The sequence below is a fragment of the Equus quagga genome, chromosome 8 (assembly GCF_021613505.1).
Source record: "Equus quagga isolate Etosha38 chromosome 8, UCLA_HA_Equagga_1.0, whole genome shotgun sequence".
Taxonomy (NCBI): Eukaryota; Metazoa; Chordata; class Mammalia; order Perissodactyla; family Equidae; genus Equus; species Equus quagga.
In genome coordinates, this window is record NC_060274.1 from 117,292,459 (window position 1) to 117,313,962 (window position 21,504).

The following is a 21,504-nucleotide window of genomic DNA, read 5'->3' on the forward strand; positions in this document are numbered from 1 at the left end:
TGTTTCATCTTAGATATTTGTTCCAGCAGTACCTCACTTTCAGGACTCAATGCTTATATTAGACAGGATAGGCTAATTGCTGTAATAAACAATCCTAAAGCTTCAGTGGCTTAATTATAGAGAAAAAGATGTATTTCTTGCTCTTTTGTGGTTTTGCCCAATGTGGCTTTATTAGGAGGCCGCAAAGTCATGCAGCGACCCAGGCTTCTTCCATCTGGTGGCCCCACTCCTCTAGGCCCTCAGAGTCCTTCACTGGATCTTTCACATCTGGCTAGGAACTGAGGGAAGAGTGTGGATAAGTGTCTGAGAGCATCTTAGGGGTCAGGTCTGGCCATATTTATTCGCGAGGGAAACTAGGAGAGATGGTCTAGCTGTGTGCTGAGCCAGAAGAGGAAATGGCTTTGGGAAGGATCCAGCCACATGTAGTCTCATCCCCATTTTGCAGATAAGAAAATTGAGGCTTCAGAGGTTAACAGTCATAAACAACAGTGCCTGGAGCTGAACCCGAATATGGTTGACTCCAAAGCCAGGACCTGAATCGCTCTGCTGTCAACACTGCCTTCTCTCCTCTCTGGCCTGTGCTATCTTGCGACCTGTGACAGTCTTTGCCCCCTCAGAAGGACTTCCTCCAAGCACCCACTTTTTCCTTGTGGGTCTGTCCTTTTATCTATCAGAGGGTAATTTATTCTCTTACAAGCAGCGCTGTCCACAGGCTTAGTCTGCAGTGGATGAAGATTCTGAGAGAGCCACTGCAATAAAGTGTAAGAAGACATTTAAACAGACCAAAAAGACATAAAAGTAGATGTAAGGGTTTCTCTATAGTGGACCTGTCCTGCAATGTTGTTTCAGAAGTGCTGCCAAATGCAAAGGGTCTCAGGAGAAGGGACTACAGACCACCCACAGAGGAGCACGGGTGACATAGATGGTTTCACGACACAGAGGGCTGCCTAGCTCGGAGCTCTGCTTTTCCTTACAGGGTGAGGATTGGGGTTGTTGCTGAAGTGTGGGGGTTTTCCATCTTCAAGCAGCGCCAGACAGTGGAAGGGAAGCTGTGGAGGAAAGAGTCATCCTAGGGGAAGTGTGCACGGTCCAAGTGGGACACGAATGTGTGAGCTGGGGAGGCCAGATCCAGGGCTGCTTCAAGCAGAGTCCCGCAGAAAGGAGGACTAAACAGGCACGTTCAGAGTTCCTCAGGACACCCACCCCATCAGTGTCATATTGACACTTTGCTCTTAGTGTGTTCTCTGTTTCACAGTTATTTAATATTTGCTTGAGCTTAGCTATTCCAGGGAAGAGTCAGAAACCTTTTTGTAAGTCAGACTCACAAAAAATGTACACCTGGCTGTCTGCAACAGGATCCTGGGCTTGAGCCCCACCATCCAGCAACACGTCCCCAAAACACGGGGAGCTTGGCGATGCAGGAGCATCTCCCTTGAACGCCGAAGCCCCAGTGGGCAGAGGCCCGAGCTGGCCACCGGGGAGAGCACCATCCGATGGCTGGCTTGCCTCCTCGAGGGCTCCTTGGCTGGGTTGGGAAATAGTACTTGTTGGGTGGTCTAGAACTCCGCTTCCTGTTCCTCATCGGTTCAAGGGAGCAACTTACGACCACTTAAGGTGTTTATTACCCTGGTTTTGAATATGCTTGAGGGAACATATTGACAGCAGTGAGTTTGTCTTTTCACTTTAGGGGTAAATAACTTTCCAGAGACCTGGATGGGGAGATTCTTATGCACAGCTGCACCGCATTCAGACGAATGACATGCTCTTACCCTGCTGGTACCTAGGGTCTGCTTTTCTCTCCATTTCCATGGGCTGTGATCCCTGGCAGTGAATTTCTAATTAAAAAAATAATAATAAGGTTATGATGGAAGAGTTCTGAAGTTCTGTCAAAATCTTCTGCATAGATTTTTATGTAACTTGCATTTTGGTTGAGTTGAATTTAACCCAAGTTCAGGTATGGCCTGCATTTAGGGTTTTGTTGATATTACCTGAATTCTGGGAGACACAGAATTTGGAGAGTGAAAAGGTGGGTAGATTGGGCAATGAAAATGGGCTGACTTGTTTGTCCATTTGTCCAAATATTTATTGGCCACCCACTCTGTGCCTGCCATAGTAATAGGTGCCCTAGAAACAGAGATGAAAGAGGAAGCCTTGCTTGCAAGGATTTTGCGGTTTTGTGGGGAAGGGAAATCAGGAAAGAAATGTTGACAGTATGGCATAGTGAGAATTATGCACATGGGATTGGGAACCTAGACAAGGGACACTTACTTATCAGGACGTTAGGGCAAGGTTCCCTGGGAGATGATGCAGGCTGGTTCTTGGAGGGCTTAGGCGTGAAGAAAGCAAGAAGGTCCCAAAACAGGAGGGGATGCTTGATGAGAAAGCGCTCTGGAGAGTGAAGAAGGAACGAGGTGGATGCAGGGCCCTTCTTCCTCTGAGGCTGCAGGGAGAAGATGGGTGAGGTTTGTGGGATGGCGTGGGACTGAGGGAGCTCTGTAGCAGCTTGGATTTCTCTGGGTTACTGTGGGGGGTAGGGGTTCCGATGAGAGTGAGGGGTAGAGAGAGAGCGGTGAGGCTGCCGATTAGCCACAGAGGGAGCTGATGCACGCTGAAGGCCTGGCGGAGGTGCGAGGTCTGCAGGGTTTGGGGGTCTACCCCAGCAGCTCTGGGAGCTTGGGTGTAGGAGCAGAGACGGTAGATGGTTGAATCAATCCACAGCAAGTGGGTGTGGCAGGAGCGACAGGCAGCTGGGAGCTGAGGGTACAGCTGAGAAGGTGAGTGGAGTTCAGGTTGGTTGGGAAGCCTGTGAAACCAGGAGGCATAGAAGATGGAGGGCCAGGAGCCTGGCGGTCCTGAGGCCCGAGAACACCAGCAATGGAAGCCAGGACAAGAGTGCCAAATGAGGAAACTGGAACTGCTGCTTGCTAGTGGGAAGGTAAAATGTGCTGTGGCTGTGGAAAAGCTTGATGGTTCCTCAGAAAGTTAAGAATTACCATTTCATCCAGCAATTCCACTCCTAGGTAAACGTCCAAAAGAATCAAAGGCAGGGACTCAGGTACTTGCACACCAAGGGTCACAGCAGCATTCTTCACAAAAGCCAAAAGGTGGAAACTACTCACTTATCCATCAACAGATGAACGGATAAGCAAAACATGGTATATACATGCCATGCAATGTTATTCAGCCTTAAAAAGGAAATTCTGACACAAGCTATAACACAGATGACTCTTGAAAACACTGTTAGGTGAAATAAGACAGACATAAAAGGGCAGATAAATGATTCCACATACACGAGGTACCTAGAACAGGCGAACTCAGAGAGTAGAAGAGTGGTTGCCAAGTAGAAGGGGAAACGGGGAGTTGTTCAAGGTGCACAGAGCTTCTGTTTGGGATGATGAGAGTTCTAGAAATAGCTAGTGGTGATGGTTGCACAACACTGTGAATGTAATTGATGCCACTAATTGTACACTTTAAAATGATTAAAATTTTATATTACGTATATTTCACCATCATAAAAAAATTAAAAAAAAAAGAGAGCTGGAAAGATGCGAAGCCACAGCCAGAGGAAGATGTGGAGTTTCTTACGCTTCCTGAGGTGGAGCAGCTACGGTGCGAGGGCCCGAGTGGGGTGTGGACCTCACTGCTCAAGTGGGGCATCCTGGGGGAGGCCCTGATGATGAGGTAGAGGAGGGAGGGGCCGCCTGACATTGGAGTCTGGTGAGAGGGCAGGGTCTGGGGGCAGAGCAAAGCTGCACCGGCACCCAGATGGTGCGGGTGGGGGGGGGGGTGCGGCGGAGGCGGAGGGGAAGGTAAGGGTGGAGGGAACGTTGGACAGCTCTCAGGAACGGAGTTGGGAAGCACCCAGGTTGGAAGGGCTTGTTAGAGGCGGTGGGAGCAGGAGACACCCCTGCCCAGCCGTGCAGGAGCTGGGAGTGAAACGACCTCAAGGCCCTCCCTCCAAGCTGCAGGGAGCTGGCAAATGTGAAACGCGGTAGTGGGCCATGAACACGTCCAACGGTACTAAATCATTTCTGAAGGGCTAACAAACTTCTGAGATGTGACTTGTAACAATAACCTCCGTAGTCTTATAACTGGTCTGGTTCTACAGTAAATCAGTGCGCCAGGCCGAGCATACAGTGATTCCAAACAGTTTAATGTAATTCCAAGACAAAGTGTGATTACATTCTGCACATATACAATATGCATATGTGAGCTTACAAATTTTAATTAATAACTCGTTTCACCTCAGAGACCGAAAAAATGATCAAAAAGAAACTGTGAGTAACAAGCTATAACATAGTTCACCACAACGGGACCCCCCTTTCTCACCCTACAGTTAGTAATATTACAATTAAAATAACTATATTCTTCTATAATTTTTTCTGTTAAAATCATCTCATAAATTTACAATGCTATATTAGTTTCCAAGACTAATATAAATTCACTCCATTTTTCTACAACGAAAATGATTATTAATTTAGAAGCACACGACGTCATGATGAAAAACACAAGCATTTTAGTAGCAAGGACTTGATCAGTTAAGAATTATTTTTCTTGTAAAACATTCTAAAGCCAAGTAAAATATCCATTCTTATAACATACCTATAATATGAGACTAGGAATAGGTTACATATAGGCCTACAACACATTGGTTTGTCTTTAAAAAAAGGAGACATTTATAAATAAAAAAGAAAAGAGGGACAATTCACATAGGAAAAGAGGTACACGAGAAAATACTGTTGCACGCAATAATTTTCACAAAGATTAACATGGATTAACACTTTTTATTACAGAAACCGTACAGTGAAGGAACACAACAGACCAGGGCTTTCATAGGGTTATTGAGCTGAGATGACCTGGTAGTGAAAGATCTAGGCGAGATGACCTTGGGGAGGGAGCCATGCTCCTTGACTGGTGACCGAACATCACCAGGTCTCCTCTTCCCTGTCCTCATGCTGGGGAGTGAGCCTTTCTATCGAGAGTGTCCTGAATTCATGGGCAGTTGAAAGGTAAACATTTCTACAGATCCGTTCTCCTTCCATCCTAATGGATCCCATTTTTGGATGTGTGACAGAGTATCAGAGGCTGTAGCTCAATACATGTGGTCAAAGCAAAGAGGGATGGAAAATTCCAGTCATTCTGTTTTATTGCCCCCCTCACTCATCTATGCCCTTGATGCTGGGGACCCAGAGAGAGCAGCAGCACCCCTCAGGGCCACCTGCCTCTGCTGTGCTGAGGTGGGTGACCAGGGCCTGGCACCATGCCTCAGGCTCATGTACGAAGGTGTGGCCTGGGCCCTCCCAGGCTCAGCCAACGCTGACTCCGACTTCTAAAAGCTCCTCTTCCTCCTCATCTGTAAAGCTATACTTTTCCTATCAGAAATTTGGTTTGATATATATATACACAAACATATATATCAACATCTATATCTATACAGTGATTCTACTAAACTAGAAATTCTGCTGCCCCCAAGTATGACTTCCTGGTCTACTTCATTTGGTTAAAAAAACGCACACAAAGAGGATGAGAGATGCTTTGGGGGCCAGAAGTGATTGTGCCCTGGAAAAGCCACGGAAGAAAGCTTTAAATGAGCAGTAACACAAAAGTGAGGAGTGCACCAGGGTGGGGAGAAACTCCGTGCCATGGAGGCAACGCCAACAGGAAGGGAGGAGGGGGGCGTGGGCGGGGGACGCATTATGTTCCATTCAGAAGTCACAGAAAGCTACAAAGGATGGGCATGGTCAAGTCACTGTCCACTTCCCAAGTTCTTCCTTATAACCTGAGCCAAACTATTAAAATAATAATAATTAATAATATAATAATAATAATAATAATAATAAATCCATTGCTCCTTCAACCAAGCAGGCGAACATCTAACAGGGAGGCAAGGCCACCACGCACAAGGCTAAGTGGGTCCTGGCTCTTGAGAGCTTCCTGGGAGTTCTGAGTGCCTGGGTGTGGGGCTGTGGTGACAGCAGAGCAAAGGCCGAGGTGGCCATGGGAACAGTGACTGAACACAAGATGGGGAGGCAGCACCAGGAGAGATGAGTGTGGAGATGGGCTGAAAGGAAACTAGAGAGAGCAATGGCAGAGCCCTTCTCAGAGACATGTTTGCTTTCTTTTTTTTAAAGGTCAATTTCTATGTCTCTAATTTTTAAAAATACGGTTAAGCCCCAAAGACAATGACATAAAATTCACTTGGTTAATTAAAGCAAAGGAAAAAACCAAATAGAAAAGTGGGAGTATAATTAGGAGGAGAGAGATGAAAAATACTTTACAATAACATTTCTAACAAAAAACTGTAGTAAGAACACACTATCAACAGAGTTCACAGGGAAAAAGCAAATGCATTAACCACTCCCCTCCCCCGCCACCAGTTCCCTGGTCCGAGGTGTTCTGCAGTGTTCAAGGTCGCATCGGCTAAGGAACGCCCTTTAGATAACACCAGGTCCTCCGCACTTCGGTTGTGGTACAAGAGAAAATAAGAAACGAACCATCTCAGGGGACCCGGCATTTTCCAGTTGGTTCCCACATGACAGTGGGGCCCACTCTCTGAAGCCTCTCTTGCCATTACAATGATGACCTCTACTTCGATGGGTCTCAACGGCCCCTGAGCTGCCCCTTGGTTCCCCAGCCGCTCCTCCTGCTCAGCAGCACTTACAATCTCTGGGAAGTAAACTCGGTGCCCCCCTCCCACTGACCTAGGCTTCAAATCTAAGTTTGACAAAGAGTAAAAAGTAAACATATCCTTTTGCATTTACTTTGTTTTAAAGGAGAAAAGAAAGAAATGACAGCAGATATGGAAAACCCAGCCAGTGAGTATGGGCGTAGGGATGTATGACTCTCCCCCGCAAAACCCCGATCAGAATATCACCGGGGGCCCAGAAATAGCAGCTGTACCTTCGAGGCCACCTGAATCCCAGTGTCTTCTACTGCCTGGTGACTGGAAGTCAGTGGACAGATTAATAAGTTAAACATTCAAACCAAGACAAAATCAACGAATCAGGTATCTGTTCTCTCTGCCTCTTCCAAGATGTCAAAGAGAAGGCCTTCAAGACAAGTGTTGATACAACATGGCATGAGATCTTTGCATCCAGCCCAGGCGGGGGACTCACCCCTTCCCACCCAACCTGGGAATCCTTTCACATTCTCTCGAGTTCACATGGAAACCAATAACATGAAGGGAAATGCTTGTGTCGGGCTACACAACGGTACGGGGAGAACACACCTGCCTTGGGGGGACACGGCCTCCAACTACAGAGGCAATCACTGGGGTTTGAAGATGTCAGTTATAAACAGAAATTTTCCTTAAAAAGTACCAGTTTAAATGTAAACTATAAAACACTTTAACTATAAAACGTAGCCAGAAATATGCTTAAGTATCCACAGTCGATTATTTAGTTTATGCATTTAAAATATGACTTTCAATATCTTAGAAAGCTAACAGCATTTTACAGTGGCTAAAAACATATATACTTAACATGTGCATTTGAATATCACATTTGATTACAACACACAAAGAATCATCTCTTCCTTGGTTTAATTTTTGTTGTAAAGATTAGCTATTTTCAGAATTCACTTAAGCAACAATGACCAGGGTGTGCATTAATCATTATTTTCAGCCCACTTAGAGTTCATATCTTTTAAATCCCAAGATCAAGCTGGCTACATGACTTCAAAAAAGGCTAAAACCAGGATGAATGCCCACATTTGAGGTAATTATTGCCATTAGGTCACAGTTTGTGTAAGATAATGTATCTAAAACCTTCTTGAAAAAAATCCTTAGGTGTTCCGTCAGAATTCCAGAAACCTATTGATACCCACCAGGATCTCAAATTCTGATTAGTTGGGTTTGCTTCCAATGGAGTAATAGTTCTAGAAGATTCTAGAACTTGTGTAAACTACCTAAGAATTTAGGCAAACAAGCCTGGAACCAGTCAATAAAGAAGTTTTTAAAACAAAAAAGAAACAAAAAACCCACCCCAAACTGAGGAGATGTTTCCTAACAAGTGATAGCAGTTTTCTAAAAAATAAAAATCTAGTCCTAAAGCATTTCTAAATTCTTACCACCTCTCAACCAAAATAAAAATGCTTCTGTATTACTATTAATCTCATACCTCGGCAAGAGACTCTCCTTCTGTCCTGAAAGTTGGCTAGCTTTTCTCAGTTTACACAACTGTTGCTTTCTGTTTCTTTGAGAAGCCTATCTCAAAAGAAAACTTTACTTTGTTCCTCTTTCTAAAAGTCATCTTGTCTTTCTCCTCCTTTTTTTTTTTTTTACACAAAGAGAAAAGTTCCTTGACACCAGACCCACACACGGTATTTACAAATTTGGTGTGAATCTTGCACCTGGTTCTACCCAGAGCTGCAGAGCGGATCGATTACAGAGACCAGAGTTGTCATGATATTTATCAGTGCAGTAAAAAATAGCATTTTGAAAAAAATATATACCTTTAGTATTGCCTTTCTAGAATCAACTATAAGCAAGAAAAATCATTTTTTTAAAAGAAGAAAAGAACACTTTTTTCTTCGCTCTTGTAAGAGTTTGTTGTAGCAGCACTACTAAAGCTAGCTGGTACGCGGGAAAGGAATCTAAAAGGAACTCTACTACGAAGCAAAAGAAACTCCCCATAGATCTTCTCTAAAAGTCCACCTAATCCTGTGCCTTCCACCTGCACCCAGTTCAGGACTCCCTCTTCACGCAGGCTCTCCTGAGTCCCATGCGTGGTGTGGGGATGGTGCAGGGTGATGACCCTTCCAGGCCTTTCTTTGCACACACACACACACACACACACACACACACACACGGGAGACGGCCAAGGCAAGCTGCGAGCTTGGTTCTGGAGCTGGGCAGACCCAGGTTCAAGGCCCCACTCCACCCTTTACTAGCTGTGTGGCCCTAGGCTGGTTACGAGCTCTCTCAGCGAGTTGCCTCAACTCGAGGGACTAATATTGCCGATTTCATATGGTTATTATGAAGACGAACTTTTAACAACAAGCAACTTTTAGCACAGTGTTTGGCACACAGTAAATGGGAGCGTCGTTAAATGGTTCATCAGAAATACGAGGCCACTCATTGCTGTTAATTTAAGAAAGTAAAAAAAAAAAAATCGTATCTTAGTAAAGATCTGATTAACAAAAAGTTCACCAAAAACTTGGAGATTTTGGACCACCACTGCATTTTCTTTCCTTTAACACATGCTACTTTCTTAGAGCGTCAGCTTCCTCGTCCACTTCCTCATCCGTAAATGGGGGGTGCTGTAACTGGGTGGCTACCAGGGCTCCACGGGGTCACGCTCACACAGGGCTTGGCCCGGGGCCTGGTGTACTGAGAGCATTAACAAATGCTGGTTATTACTTATTTGAGGGACACTGCAAGTTTCATCAGAAAGGAGACAGTCAACATAATGCTGTAATGCTGGGGTGTGAGATTAGGGGCTCTCAGAGGCTTGTGGGAGGTGAGCCGGTGCAATCAGGAAGATCCCTTCTGGTCCAGGTATTCTGAGAAAGTGTGCCCTGAAGGAGGGTCACTTCTCTGTAAACTCTCACTGAATCTGAGGGGAAGAACTGCCTTGGAGCTAGTTCTTTGGAGCTAGAAGTTGCAAGAAACTGCTACTAGATTGGGTCACTCTGAGCAATGGCACCAAAAGCCTCTGACAGATTTCTATTGCATTTAAATGCCACTTTGCCATCTTCAATTCTCTACTGGCCCGACGGAGGTTTTACTGCGTGTGGTCTGTGCAGATGAGAAGTGAGAGTCTTGAGGCACCACAGCGGAAAAGCGGTGACATCCCGAGGCCAGCTCCAGCGTGCGTCTACCCCCCCCCACACAGCAGAGCTTCCTGGCAGAAGGGCTGCTTCAGTCAAGACCGTGGAAACAGGAGATTAGTTTAGCCCACGTGTTCACGGGATGCCTCCGGTTTCCCAATAGCAGCAGCACTTAGGGTAACTAATTTTCACTCCTCTTAAAAGATGAGTAGTTTTGAAATAAAAGCAATAAAAAAATACAATGAGGTTAGAGAGGAAAGAGAAACATCAACGGAGTTGCATCAATAATGACGTCATTATTGCCTGGAAAGGAAAGAGAGGAATGCCATTTTGTCCATTCTGGAGGTGTCCTTTGAGAAGGGTTCTTTGGCTAAAGAAAGGAACAGTTTCCCCTTCCTTTCCAATTTGGTAAGGACATCTCTGGCCTGCTCAATTTTGAGGCTTCCCCATCTGAAATCTGTAAGACACACCAGAAAGAAAAGACACAGACAGGGAGAGGAGCACGCAAAGTCCCTGGGGCTGGAATGTTCCGTGGCAAAACCATGATGTGGGTCCCAGGCTAGTCCTATGGAAGGAATCCTTGCCTCTCTGTCAAACTCTCTCTGCTACTTGAGGGAACCTAGTTATTTTCTTCTTTCTGTTTTCTGTCCTAGCAGCTCCTGGGCAGGCCAGCAAGTGCCTCACACCTCACCCTGTCCCCAGCACCAGAGAACCCGGGATGAAAGCTGCGGCAAGCCCATGGATGCACCTCGTTTCATCAACCACAGCCCATCAGTAATAGTTCCTTAAGCCTCCTCATCTCCTTCCTCCAGTTTCCAAGAAAGTCTGCTCCACTCACTCATACACACTCACACAACCCAAATCCTCCACCACACGCTTGTTCAAAAATGAGTGTTTGTAAAGGTCTGGTCAAGGGAAATCACCCTAGCAGCTGTGCTCATCTCACCTTCCCTTCCTTACGTCCAACAATCTGGTGTCTGGGCGGGTTGAGTCTTCCAGGGTGAAGAGGACAAGGCCAGCTGGCTCCCACAGCCTGCAAGCCACTCACCGCCAGTAAGGCCAGAATGCAAATACAGTCCAGGAGACAACCTCAGTTTGCCCCAACCCTTCCTTTCCCTCTGAATTCGATCAACCACATGCTCCACTTCACAGTATTAACCGGCATCAAGCCTCAGACTCTCCCACCCATCGGCCTGCTCACCCCTTCCCTTGGAAACAGCCAAACATCATGAAAGAGGCACTAAGCGCAGAGACACGGCTGCAAACACCCAGATGGGTCAGCAAGCAGAACAGAATCATATTGACCTGTGGTTCCTAAGCCTCCTATTACATCATTCTCCTTGACCTGTCTTTTTCAATCTTCCCCTTACTCTTAATGATGTTTCTTCAGTAAAGAAGGATGGAGCCAATCAAAGAACAGATGATGCTCCAGATTATTTATGGCCTAAATACGGACTAGGTTGGCATCCCTCTACTTGAGAGCTTGGTCCTAGGGACGGGCAGCTTTTTATTCATCCTGTTTGCCAGGGCGACTCAGCGTCGGAGGACAAGATGGGAGATTTGGGCGAGTGCTAACGAGCGCACGAGGAACCTGGCTTCTCCCAGTGGGCCCTTCTCCTTCTCTGGGTGCATCATGGGAAAAGGGAGGGCATTGGGGAAAGGTGCTGGGTCAGCTCTGGGCAGAGCGGCTCTTTTTTTGCTTGCCAGGTAAATATCAGATGTGAGGCCAAGGATCTATGGAGCTGATTCCAGAAGCACAGGAGAGTGCAGGGAATGAGGGAGAGAACCACAGCTAGGGGTTCAGCCCAGGAGATGCCTCTTCAGAGCTCTTCCCAGGCCACCGTGAACCTGGAAAAATACAGTATTGATGGTGACCATGTTGTCAAGAGCCCAAACTAGTCTGTACTGAGAAAAGGCCTTGATTCTTCATTAAACTTTTGTTCTGTGGTGGATCTTTCCTGACAGCTCTTTGTGGAATAGAGATGACAGAAACAATTTTCCTAATTCCTGGGTCTTTCCTTTTTTTTTTTTGTCTGACAAAACTGGACATCTGTATGTCCCTCCTGTCAACTCATATGCTCACAGATACAAAAAAATAAGTTTAAATATTAAAGAGAAAACACAAAGATACTTGGAATAAATGTGCATTTAAAACCCCAACTAAAATATCAACATGATGATAATGATAATAATTACAATGGTAATAACCAAAATAATTAGTACAATAATATTATCTTTATGAGCAGCATGGAACTTTCATTCCTGATCTGGAAGAAAAGGAAAGAAAAAGGTGAAAGAGTAAGAGACTTCCAACTTAAGTAGACAAAATAATTTTCTTTAAAATGGAAGGCTATGTTGTCTTTGCCTGTAAAAGATCAGATCTAGAAAGGGCTGGAAGTGAAGTGTGCAAGGGGGCCCAGGATGCTACCCAATAAAGCAAACAGAGGCTACTACTGTCACTGGGCATGAGGCAATCTGATGGGGTACTGCCACCATCTGGCTGCCGAAAGTCCGGAACAAACGGGTTTTCCAGTCTGGTGCAGCTCTGGCTCGTGAGTCCTCCAAAGACTTATTTCCCCACCCTCTCTGGATGGCCATTTTCCTGTTGTGTCAGAATGATGGCACTGCCCCACCTCTGGATAAAGACGATCGTGGCGCCATGAGGATGGCATCTCATACCTCTCTCGGGCTCAGCCCCTCTGGGCTCCTGGGGGCTGCTTGAGTGTGCCCCATCTCGAGCAGGTCATCGTATCCTTCCTGTCAGCCTAAGGCCTGGACCAAGCTGGTTCTACTTTGGGGACCTACTTCTTGGTAAGATAAGTAGAATTTATGGTTGGGGAGGGGAAATTTCCAGAGTTATTTCACATTTCACAGCTAAGAGCTAAGGTAACGGCTTCATTACTCAATTAGGTCAGTATCACCATACAAACACCTTTCACAGTAGATTGTGATGGGAGGCTGCAGAGCGAGGAAGGAAAGAGGGGGAGGATGAGGATGGGCTGCCGAAACTGGGACCGCCCTCTTCACACCTCGGAAACTCGGCTTTGGGGTCAGTTAGGGACTCAACATCCAGAGTCAAACAATTAGGACCGCCCTTTAAAACTCCATCTATGACCAGACACACTCCCAACATTCATGTGTTTAAGGGTAATTTGCTATGAATGGAGAGACCCCCCCCCCCCGTCCCCACCCCCAGCAGTGCTCAAAGCCTGAGAAAAAAACTTCCAGAAGGTACTGAAGGTGCAAAGAGGGCAAAGGGCAAAATTCTTTGGAAACTTAACTGCCTGTGGGAGTGTTCAGTTTTCCAAAGTGCAGTGTGACCCCTAGTTACCCTCACAAATGTCCCTCCCACCATCTGCCCCCAGACCCCTCTAAAACCAAAACCAAAGTCATGCCTTGGGTAGGCCTGGGTAGTGTGAGGAAAGACTCAGGAGCACACAAAGGTGGATGGTTGTCTAGAGCGGGAATAATATGGAAAACTGTGAGAGCAAAACACAGTCAGCAGAACCTGGGCAGAGAGGCGCAGGGCTGTGAGGGCAAAGCTGGGGTGAGGCTGAGGTCACGGGGCTGGGCACCAGGCCTCCTCTGCACCCTGCAGATGGCGGCAGGAAGGTTATGCCGGGCCTTGAGGCTGGCGGTGGGCTCCTCTCTTCTGTTCCTTCCATATCAGGAAGGAGGAAGCCGCCTGGCGAGGCCAACATTCTGAAAACAGAGATGGGACCTCTGGTCCCACAAATGGCAGAGCCGCCCTCCCAGCAGAACTGAGGGCAGGGTGGCGTGAGGGGGCAGGGTTGGGGGGGACCTCTCTTGCTCTCTGCCCCCAAAGTAAAAGTCAACTAAAACCATCACTGTCATCAGATTCACCCACCCACCATCCATTTCCCACATCTCTCTCAAGCCCCTGCTAGCTCCCTGACACTCCTCTGCTACCAGCAGCCCAAGAAAGACAACAGGTATTAAAATAAAATTAAATTAAAAAAAAAAAAAGGAGAGACCAGAGTAAAATGTTCTAACAGCACAGAAGAAGAGCCGAGATGATCTGACTCGTCTCAGCTGGCTTCTTGGAGTACCACGGAAGTCCCCCTCACACCGCGTCTGTCGGTCATCGGTAAGGCACTAGGAGGGAATGACGTGGAATCAAGACTGTGAGAGCTGTGACGGCGGCGCCGAGGGACACATGGGGAGGGGCGGCATCCTTGCTCACACCCACACACTCGCTCACGCTTGCTCGCTCGCTCATGCTCACACACCTGGACCACCACATTGGTACATGCCTTCGTTAGATCACTCTTTTTTGTGCAATTACATAGAGGAATAGTCTATTGGTATCATTGGAGTTGAACACAAAGTAGAAAATGGGGTGCAGAGAGCTACATTCTACTAGGGTTCGGCAATGGCCACCAGCCCTACGCTACGGGACTAGGGGTTGATTCAAAGAGAAAATAAATCTTCAGAAAAGAACAAAACTAAAGTTTGCAACACACGTTATTAATGACATTGCTTAGCGATTTATCCAGAGTGCTCAGAAAGAGAAAACGCGCCCTCTCCCGGGTCCTCACAGTCCAGCCACCCCATCAGCCCTGACCAATGAGCCAGAACCGGGCTTTGCCAACCCCAGACTGGCCCCCAAACATCAGCCTCCTAGACCTTCTGGACGGCTGCCGACCCTTTCGAGTTCTGGAAAAATCCCTAATTCTTCTGTTCAATAATTAAAATCTATTGGATTTCCATATCAGGTGTCCCTGACAGCAAATTTTTAAACGTCACTTGCTGCCATATGAAAATAATCTTTGCAAAGTTTGTAGATAAAGTTCTTCAAAAACTGGGGCTTCCCCACTTCCGGAATCTTCCGTTGCTCTCTTCTTCTCCTTTCCAGTTTGGTGCAGAATGGGTTCGTGAGCTGTGTTTCTTGTTACCGACGTTTTCTTTTTTTTCTTTTTCTTTTTTAAAATAAAAAGCATAGATTTCCCCCTCCTTAATCCCTTCCTTTTTAAAATGTTCTCTTCTCTGCTCTCAGTCCTCCCACTTCCTAGTTCAAGTTTCGTTTGTGTCCCATCCCGTCCCCTGCCCCCCTCCCTGCCCCGTTTGCATTGTTTGTGTGCGGCATCTTCAGTATAAAAAGCCCAGCTCCCACCTCGGTCCCTTTTCCTCTCCCTCCTCCCCTCTGGCCGTTCTCCCCCCTCCCCTCCCCTTCCAGTGTTTATATGTAAGGGTACTGGTTGACCTTGGCAGGGCTCAGTGGGTATCCAGTGTAGACGGTGGAGGCTGGAGAGGCGCTGATGTAGGTCTGGTGGGCAAACTGGGCTGGATACTGACTTGGGTGGATGGTGGGCGAGGGCAGGACCCGGGGGCCCATGCTCACGGGGACCTGGTGGACGATGCTGGCCGGGTAGGCAGTGTGCTGCACGGTGTGACGCGCTGAGCCTTGGGAGGCCACCAGGTGGGCCACAGTGCCAGTGGAGCCCAGGGCCGCGGGCGCCGTGTAGGTATAGAGGTGGGGCTGGGTGGGGAGGTGGGCGGCGGCAGCCAGGTGGGGGTGCACAGCGCCGTGGCTGGGGCTGTTGTGAGGGAAGGAGTACGGGGCCTGAGCCATTGTGGGAGTGATATAGGCCTGCTGCCGTCGGTGGCTCCCAGCACGGTCTGCGGTGATGTGTTGCTGAGCCTGGAGAAGGAGAAGAAGAGGCTGCATTCGGGGCTGGACGCCTGGGAGAGGAGTGGGAGGGAGGAAAAGGGAGAGGAGAGGAAGGAGAGGAGGGAGGAGGGGGAAGCGACGAGGGGGAGGAGGGAGAGGAGAGGGAAGTGGGGAGGAGAGGGGGAGCGGAGGGAAGGGGGGGATGGGGCAGGCTGAGGAGAGGAAGAGAGAAGTGGGGGCGGGGAGGGAAGAAGGGAGAAGAGAGAGGAGAAGGGGGAAGAGGGGAAGCAGAAGGGACAAGAGGCTAGAAGCGGGAGGAGAGGCAGACGATGCCAGGAAAGTAAAAATTCGCTTGGACTCAGAAAGGAAGGCTGCACCCAGCCGCTCCCCGGGCTGGAAGGCGCGCAGATGAAGCCAGCTGCAAGCTGACAGGAGACGATGCCTCCCAGGACACACTGCAGCTGTGAAGTGTCAAAAGGAGCCCTTCTTTGAGTGACAACTATTTTCTCTCTCACTGTGAAATCGTCAACTCTCAGAAACTTTGCTGTTTCAAACTGTATCAGTACAAACGAAACAGCCTTCTGTCACCTGGAGAGCCGAAGTCACCAGGACACAGAGACGCAGCCTCAGTTTACACGCTAGGTGCCCTGCTTCAGATGAGGGGCTTAGGAATACAAACTCCCCATTTACCTCACCTCTGTAGCTTCTAAGGAAACAGGTCTGAGTCCATATTGCAATTCAGACCTGGTGTTGACCCTTTACACATAGGAGACTCTGCATCATTTACCTTCCATCTAAACGCCACCCACCTTCTCCAAATCCTCTGACTCTTTCTCTGGTTTGGGATTTCTGATGTGTGGCTCCCTCACTGCAACAAATCAGTACACCTGACTTTGTTGGACTGCAGGTCTGTCCCTGGTGTCCTGGCCTGACGGGGCCAGGACACAGTTTTACCCTTTGCTGGGCTGAAACACTAAGTTGTGGGCCACCCTCTTTTTAAGCTCTGGCACCATGTCACAAAGCCATCATAACACTGGACAAGTCAATGGCTTTGGGCTGGCTCTTTGTGAACCAGTGATACCAACTGCCCCAAGGGTGACCCAGAGAGGAAAGAAAACAGCAGAGGTCACTCAGGGTATTTCCTGCCACCACTAGAGGGGCTGCAGCTCTGGGAGGGGGTGAGGGTCTGCCACAGTGACCCTCTCTGAAGCTGAGGAAAGGGGGGGATGAGGTGATGTGCTTGACTGGTGAGACAACCATCGCGTGGGGCTTACCTGGCTGAGATTGAGAGGCTGCTGCTGCTGGAAATGTGGTCCTGGCCGCTGCTGCCGGTAGGCAACGGCTCCAGACGAGCTCCCTGAAGAGTGACCGCTGGTGGAGGTCACGTTGCTGGAGGACTTGGACTTGTAGGACGAGTGGTGACTGGTGTTGACTGTGTTGGGAGAAGAAACAGGTCACAGATCAGTCACAGGTCCTCAGCTGCCCAGAAGACCTGACGCCTCTAGGGCACAACAGTGGTCTTCTAGGAAGGAACACATTCCTGAGACTGGCCACTGGGCTCTGGCTTGTTCCACAGGTTGGGAGCAAGTCTTGCTGGGCTTTAGAAGTTCTATCTGGTGACAGTGAAAAGCACAAGGAGGGTCTAACAGAGAAAAGCAGAGGCGTTCTCTGCAGCTCTTCATGTCCCATCCAGGGCTGTAGTGGGGGCTGGCCACTGAGATACAGAGACACACAGTGACAGGCACAGCAGGACAGAGATAACTGAGTCTCAAAAAAAGGACCACAAGTATCCTAGAGCAGAAAGCAACAACTGGAATAAGACAAACAGGGTAAGGAGGTCTATATAAAATAAACCATTTTAGTCCATTTCAGTGTTGAGTGATCTGTGAATACTGGCTCCCGGCAGACTGGGGCTTGTGTCTCGGTGGGGCCACCACACACAGGCATGGGATGTGGCAGACTCGAGTGCTATTGCTCACCTGCCTCTCAGTGTCTCTCTAGAAATCAAACAATTCTCTCTTGAAGCTTTGCCTAGCATAGATGAATGAAAACCAAGATGGAACAATCCACAGGCAATATGAAAAACGCCTTCGGTATAGGGAATCCTTATCCACCAAAACAGCACACTTCCAGACTCCTGACTCTAAAATGTCCACATTTGAGGGAGTTGCCCAGAGCAGGGGTGTTCAAGAGAAGAACTATGTAAGGTGTCTCATGTTAAGGGAGAATTGGCAAGGACATACACAGGATGCCAGAAGACAGGTCTACTTCTCGTGCTGTTCAGTAGCAAGAATTCAGAAGATTTACTGGGGCCTGAGCATCCTTGGGAAACACACAAACCTAACGCCATCTCAACTGGGTACCTGTGGTCGCTAGTGTGAACTGGGTGGATCCGGCTGTTCTTGGGGGTAGAGGATGCTAAGTATTAACGAAGCACACGTCATAAGGATCAGTCCTCGATGGAACCGGGTTGGGTTGATTCCATTACAAATCCCAGGGTGAAGAAATCAAAGTCAGAGGGGAGATGCCTGAGGCCAGAGAGAATGCTGATTGAGTGCTGATGGAGAGGAACCTGGGACCAGGAGATCGGGGTGCACACAGAAGGCAGAGAGGAGGTGGGTCCCCAGCAACAGCCTCCGAGGTAATGGGGGAGCTGCCTCACTGGGGAGGGAGGTGCTGGGTCCTAACAGAGGCCTCTAAATCTGACCGTGCGCCTGGGGGGCCTCCCATCCCACCCACTGAATCAGAACCCTGTGGAGGCGCCCAGGAATTTGTGTTCTTAACAAGCTTCCCAGGAGAGCAGGAGCCAGCCAGGCCCTGTATCTGTAGCTGACCTATACATGGGAATCAGGGCTCTTTGCTCAAGCTGGTTAGACTCTCAAAGGCCCTCCAAAATCTGGGGGATGGAGAGGATTTGGGGGACCCATTGTAGGGTAGAAGGTGGACAGTTGCAAATGCCGGCTATCAGTAGAACTTCAGTTTCTCTCCTTCATTCGGCCACGGTGCTACTGTGTTGGAGTCAAACTCCTTCCTGCTCTGCAACAGATCATAAACTGTGCTTGCTGTCCGGGCCCCAGCTGGGGATGGCATCCCTCTGCTCCTGTTTCAACTCTCTGGAAATTTGTGGAACTTATGTTTGAGGGAGAAACCCTGGGCTTGAGGTCTCCAGAGCTTGAGCCTACAAGTCAAGAGGTTAGAGAGTTTTAGATGAAATGGGCAAGACAGAGCACTGCATTCACCTGCTACCATTATCGTAGGGGCAGGAGATGGGGGCTGGGTCACAGCTTGTCAAGCTGTCAGAGTAGGGGATCCCTGTATAAGGGAGGGTGTTCTGAAGGGTACCAAGAGATTAAAATAATAATTTCCTCCTGCAGAGATGAATAAAGTGACAAGCTCTTGCTGTATATCTTGGAGCTGTGAGGGCCATGACAGAGCTCTCTGGTCAAGCCTTGTCCAGCTGTGCACAAAGATCCCCTGCCCCAAGGACAGCCCTTGGTTCACAGGGTGGCCTCCAGTGGTCCTGTCAGCACTAGGTGGGTGGGAGAGCGCTCAGAGAATGGGTGAGCCCTGGAGCCAGACCCCTGGGAGGTCCAGCCACATGGCCTTGGTTTAGTTAACCTCTCTGTCCTTTCATTTCCTCATTTGGAAAACTTGGAAAATGACGGTAACTACATATAGGGTCATCATGAGGATTATATGAGTTAACATATGGAGAATACTTAGTATCTGGCATGTGTTAAGCTCTTAAAAGTGTTAGCTGTGTTAGCTATTGTTGACGTCTTTATCAGTGAGCCCAGTTCCCTGGCTAATGCTGATGCTCACGGAACAGGTGTCTGCTCCAAGCTGGGACAACCAAGTCCTGTTTCCTGGAAATGGGAAATTGGGAGCCTGGGAATCACCAGGTCAGGGTGAAGCAGTGCTCCAGAAAGCAGGCGTCAGGCTTCCAGCAGCCCAGGTCCCAGGGGTTCTGGCTCCTGCCCCACCTGGGACCTAGTTGTTGAACTTTCCCTCAGCCCTACATCCCTCCAATAAATTCTCCACTTGTCTTGAGGCAGCGCACAGTTCACTCATTCATTCCAAAAGAACCTTAACCAACCCAAGAGATCTGAGAAGGCTACGTGAGAAATACTCAAGGATCCTTCCTGAGCTGAGAACCACAGGAAGGGACAAGTACTGTGGGAAAATGGACTATCACCTGCACAGCATTATCCTGACTCAAGCGGGCTCAGGGAACCGCTGGAGCTCCAGCTGGGGTGGCTGCAATCATTTGTACCTTGGCCTGTATGGGCCAACGGGGCACCAGGAAGCTGAGGAAGGCTGCTTTCCCCATTTTTCCAAGCCTAGGATGATTCTGCAGCTAATAGCGTATATTAGTGTTGAGAAACACCACAGGCTGGGGATGGGCAGGCAACACAATGAAGTGCCTTTCTGCCTCTTAATCGTCACTAGAAAGACTGTGCAGCATGTCCTCACAGGGAAAATAAATCTCTTTACAGCAGAAAATTATACCATGGGGCTCCCCAGAGACACTGACACTAGTTGCTTTAGAACCTATTGACCTACTGAGAATGACCTTCTTTTTTTTTTTTTGTTTTCTTTTTTCTTTTTGTCACAAATATCCGTCAGAGATTCTTGGCCATTCAAGCAGTCATTTCTTTTACTTTAGATATAATGCAGTCTTGTGGAAATGCAGTGGGCTAAGCGCTCAAAATAGCCACAGTCACACACAGTGCTACGGGCTGATGATGGAAACGGTTAATGTGACCTGGAAGGTGTACAATGTGGGCTCCACAAAGCTGTCCTCTCTTGATGTGCACCTTTGTGAAAACCACTGCATTACGCTGGGCAAAGCTGGCCTTGTTTCCTCACCTGTTAACCAGGGGTTGGACGAGGTGGTCTCAAAGTTTCAGTAACTCTCGCCACAATTTTGTCACCTTCCACGGAGTGGCGCCAGCACCAAGGCTGACAAAGCTCCAAACTGGAAGATTTCTAGACTTGTGGAAACCTGGCCACTCTCTCATGCAACCTCCATTTCATTTTAAAAGGCCAAGAGAAATTCAGTATTAGCTACGTTTTTTTTTCCCTTTATCAATTCCTAGGTGACTTGCATAAGATCCATCATAAGCCAAGTCTTATATACCATGATCCTGTATGTCAGAGGGGTCATACTGTCACAGAGCTCCCCTGAGATGTCATGGAACATGGGCATCCTTGATTCACAAAACTCATCGTCTCATCCTGTAGGTCTGCATTCCCTGAGTTGAAATCCCTGGGGTCATTTTTGAAATTCAGAATTTCTGATTTTAGGAAGGTAATGTGGCACATATGCAATATGTTAGGTTACTCCCAGCAGAGCCTCAGGCACCACCCTCTAACCAAAGACACAACTATTTCAAAATACAGCAATATTTCAATATATGGCACAAATATGACCATGACGCAAATATGAATACGACAAAGAGACTACGAGTAGCTTCTGGTTAGTTCAGGTCAGGTTTTACCACCAACTGAGTTTGCTATCAACTTAAAATTGGGTTTTCAGAGCTTTTGGATTTTGGACTACAGATGAGGAAGGAATATTTCCTTCTCTTCCTGCTCAATCAAAGGGCTGGTCTTCCCTAAGGATTTCAACAACACATTCTCAGGAACTTCACTGTTAATGAAGCAGGATAGCCCTGGACACCGAGCTGTGTGCTTTCAAGGCTGCAACTGTTATCACTGGGGTACATGAAGGGCTACCTGAGGACCTGAGGGCACACGGCAAGTAAAGATTGAAGGGGTCAATTTCCAGATTCTCAGCTTTTGAGGGTATCTTTTCCTAATCTGATTCACCAGTATTGGGACCCATGGGTTTCCCTTCCCCACCTTCTCACTCACATTCATACTTCTCCCATTTTACAAAAGAAAGGCTTCCTTCTCACTGTCCTGAATGCTAACATGGTGCATGGCTTCCAGGTGTAAGAAACCTAAGGGGTGCCCAAATGGGATATCCAGAATGGACGGCTCCCAAGGGACAGTACCCTGAGAGCAAAGACAAGCCGTCTTCAACAAGAAACACTGAAGGCTGTCCAGTCTTATTTTGTTCAGGCTACAAACTCTTTGCA

General features: G+C 48.0%; 1 protein-coding gene across 5 annotated transcripts in view; it reads right to left on the minus strand.

Annotated features, from left to right (window-relative positions):
- Positions 1 to 4,132: 4,132 nt before the first annotated feature.
- Positions 4,133 to 21,504, minus strand: part of HIPK2 (homeodomain interacting protein kinase 2) — a 136,792-nt gene continuing 119,420 nt past the window's right edge. For all 5 annotated transcript variants that reach the window (XM_046669783.1, XM_046669779.1, XM_046669781.1 and 2 more), the window contains exons 14-15: positions 16,675 to 16,832; positions 4,133 to 15,430 (exon numbers count right to left, since the gene is read on the minus strand). In XM_046669783.1, coding sequence (XP_046525739.1) covers positions 14,969 to 15,430; positions 16,675 to 16,832 — 620 coding nt within the window. In that variant the 3' untranslated portion in view covers positions 4,133 to 14,968. The remainder of the gene's footprint in view (positions 15,431 to 16,674; positions 16,833 to 21,504) is intronic.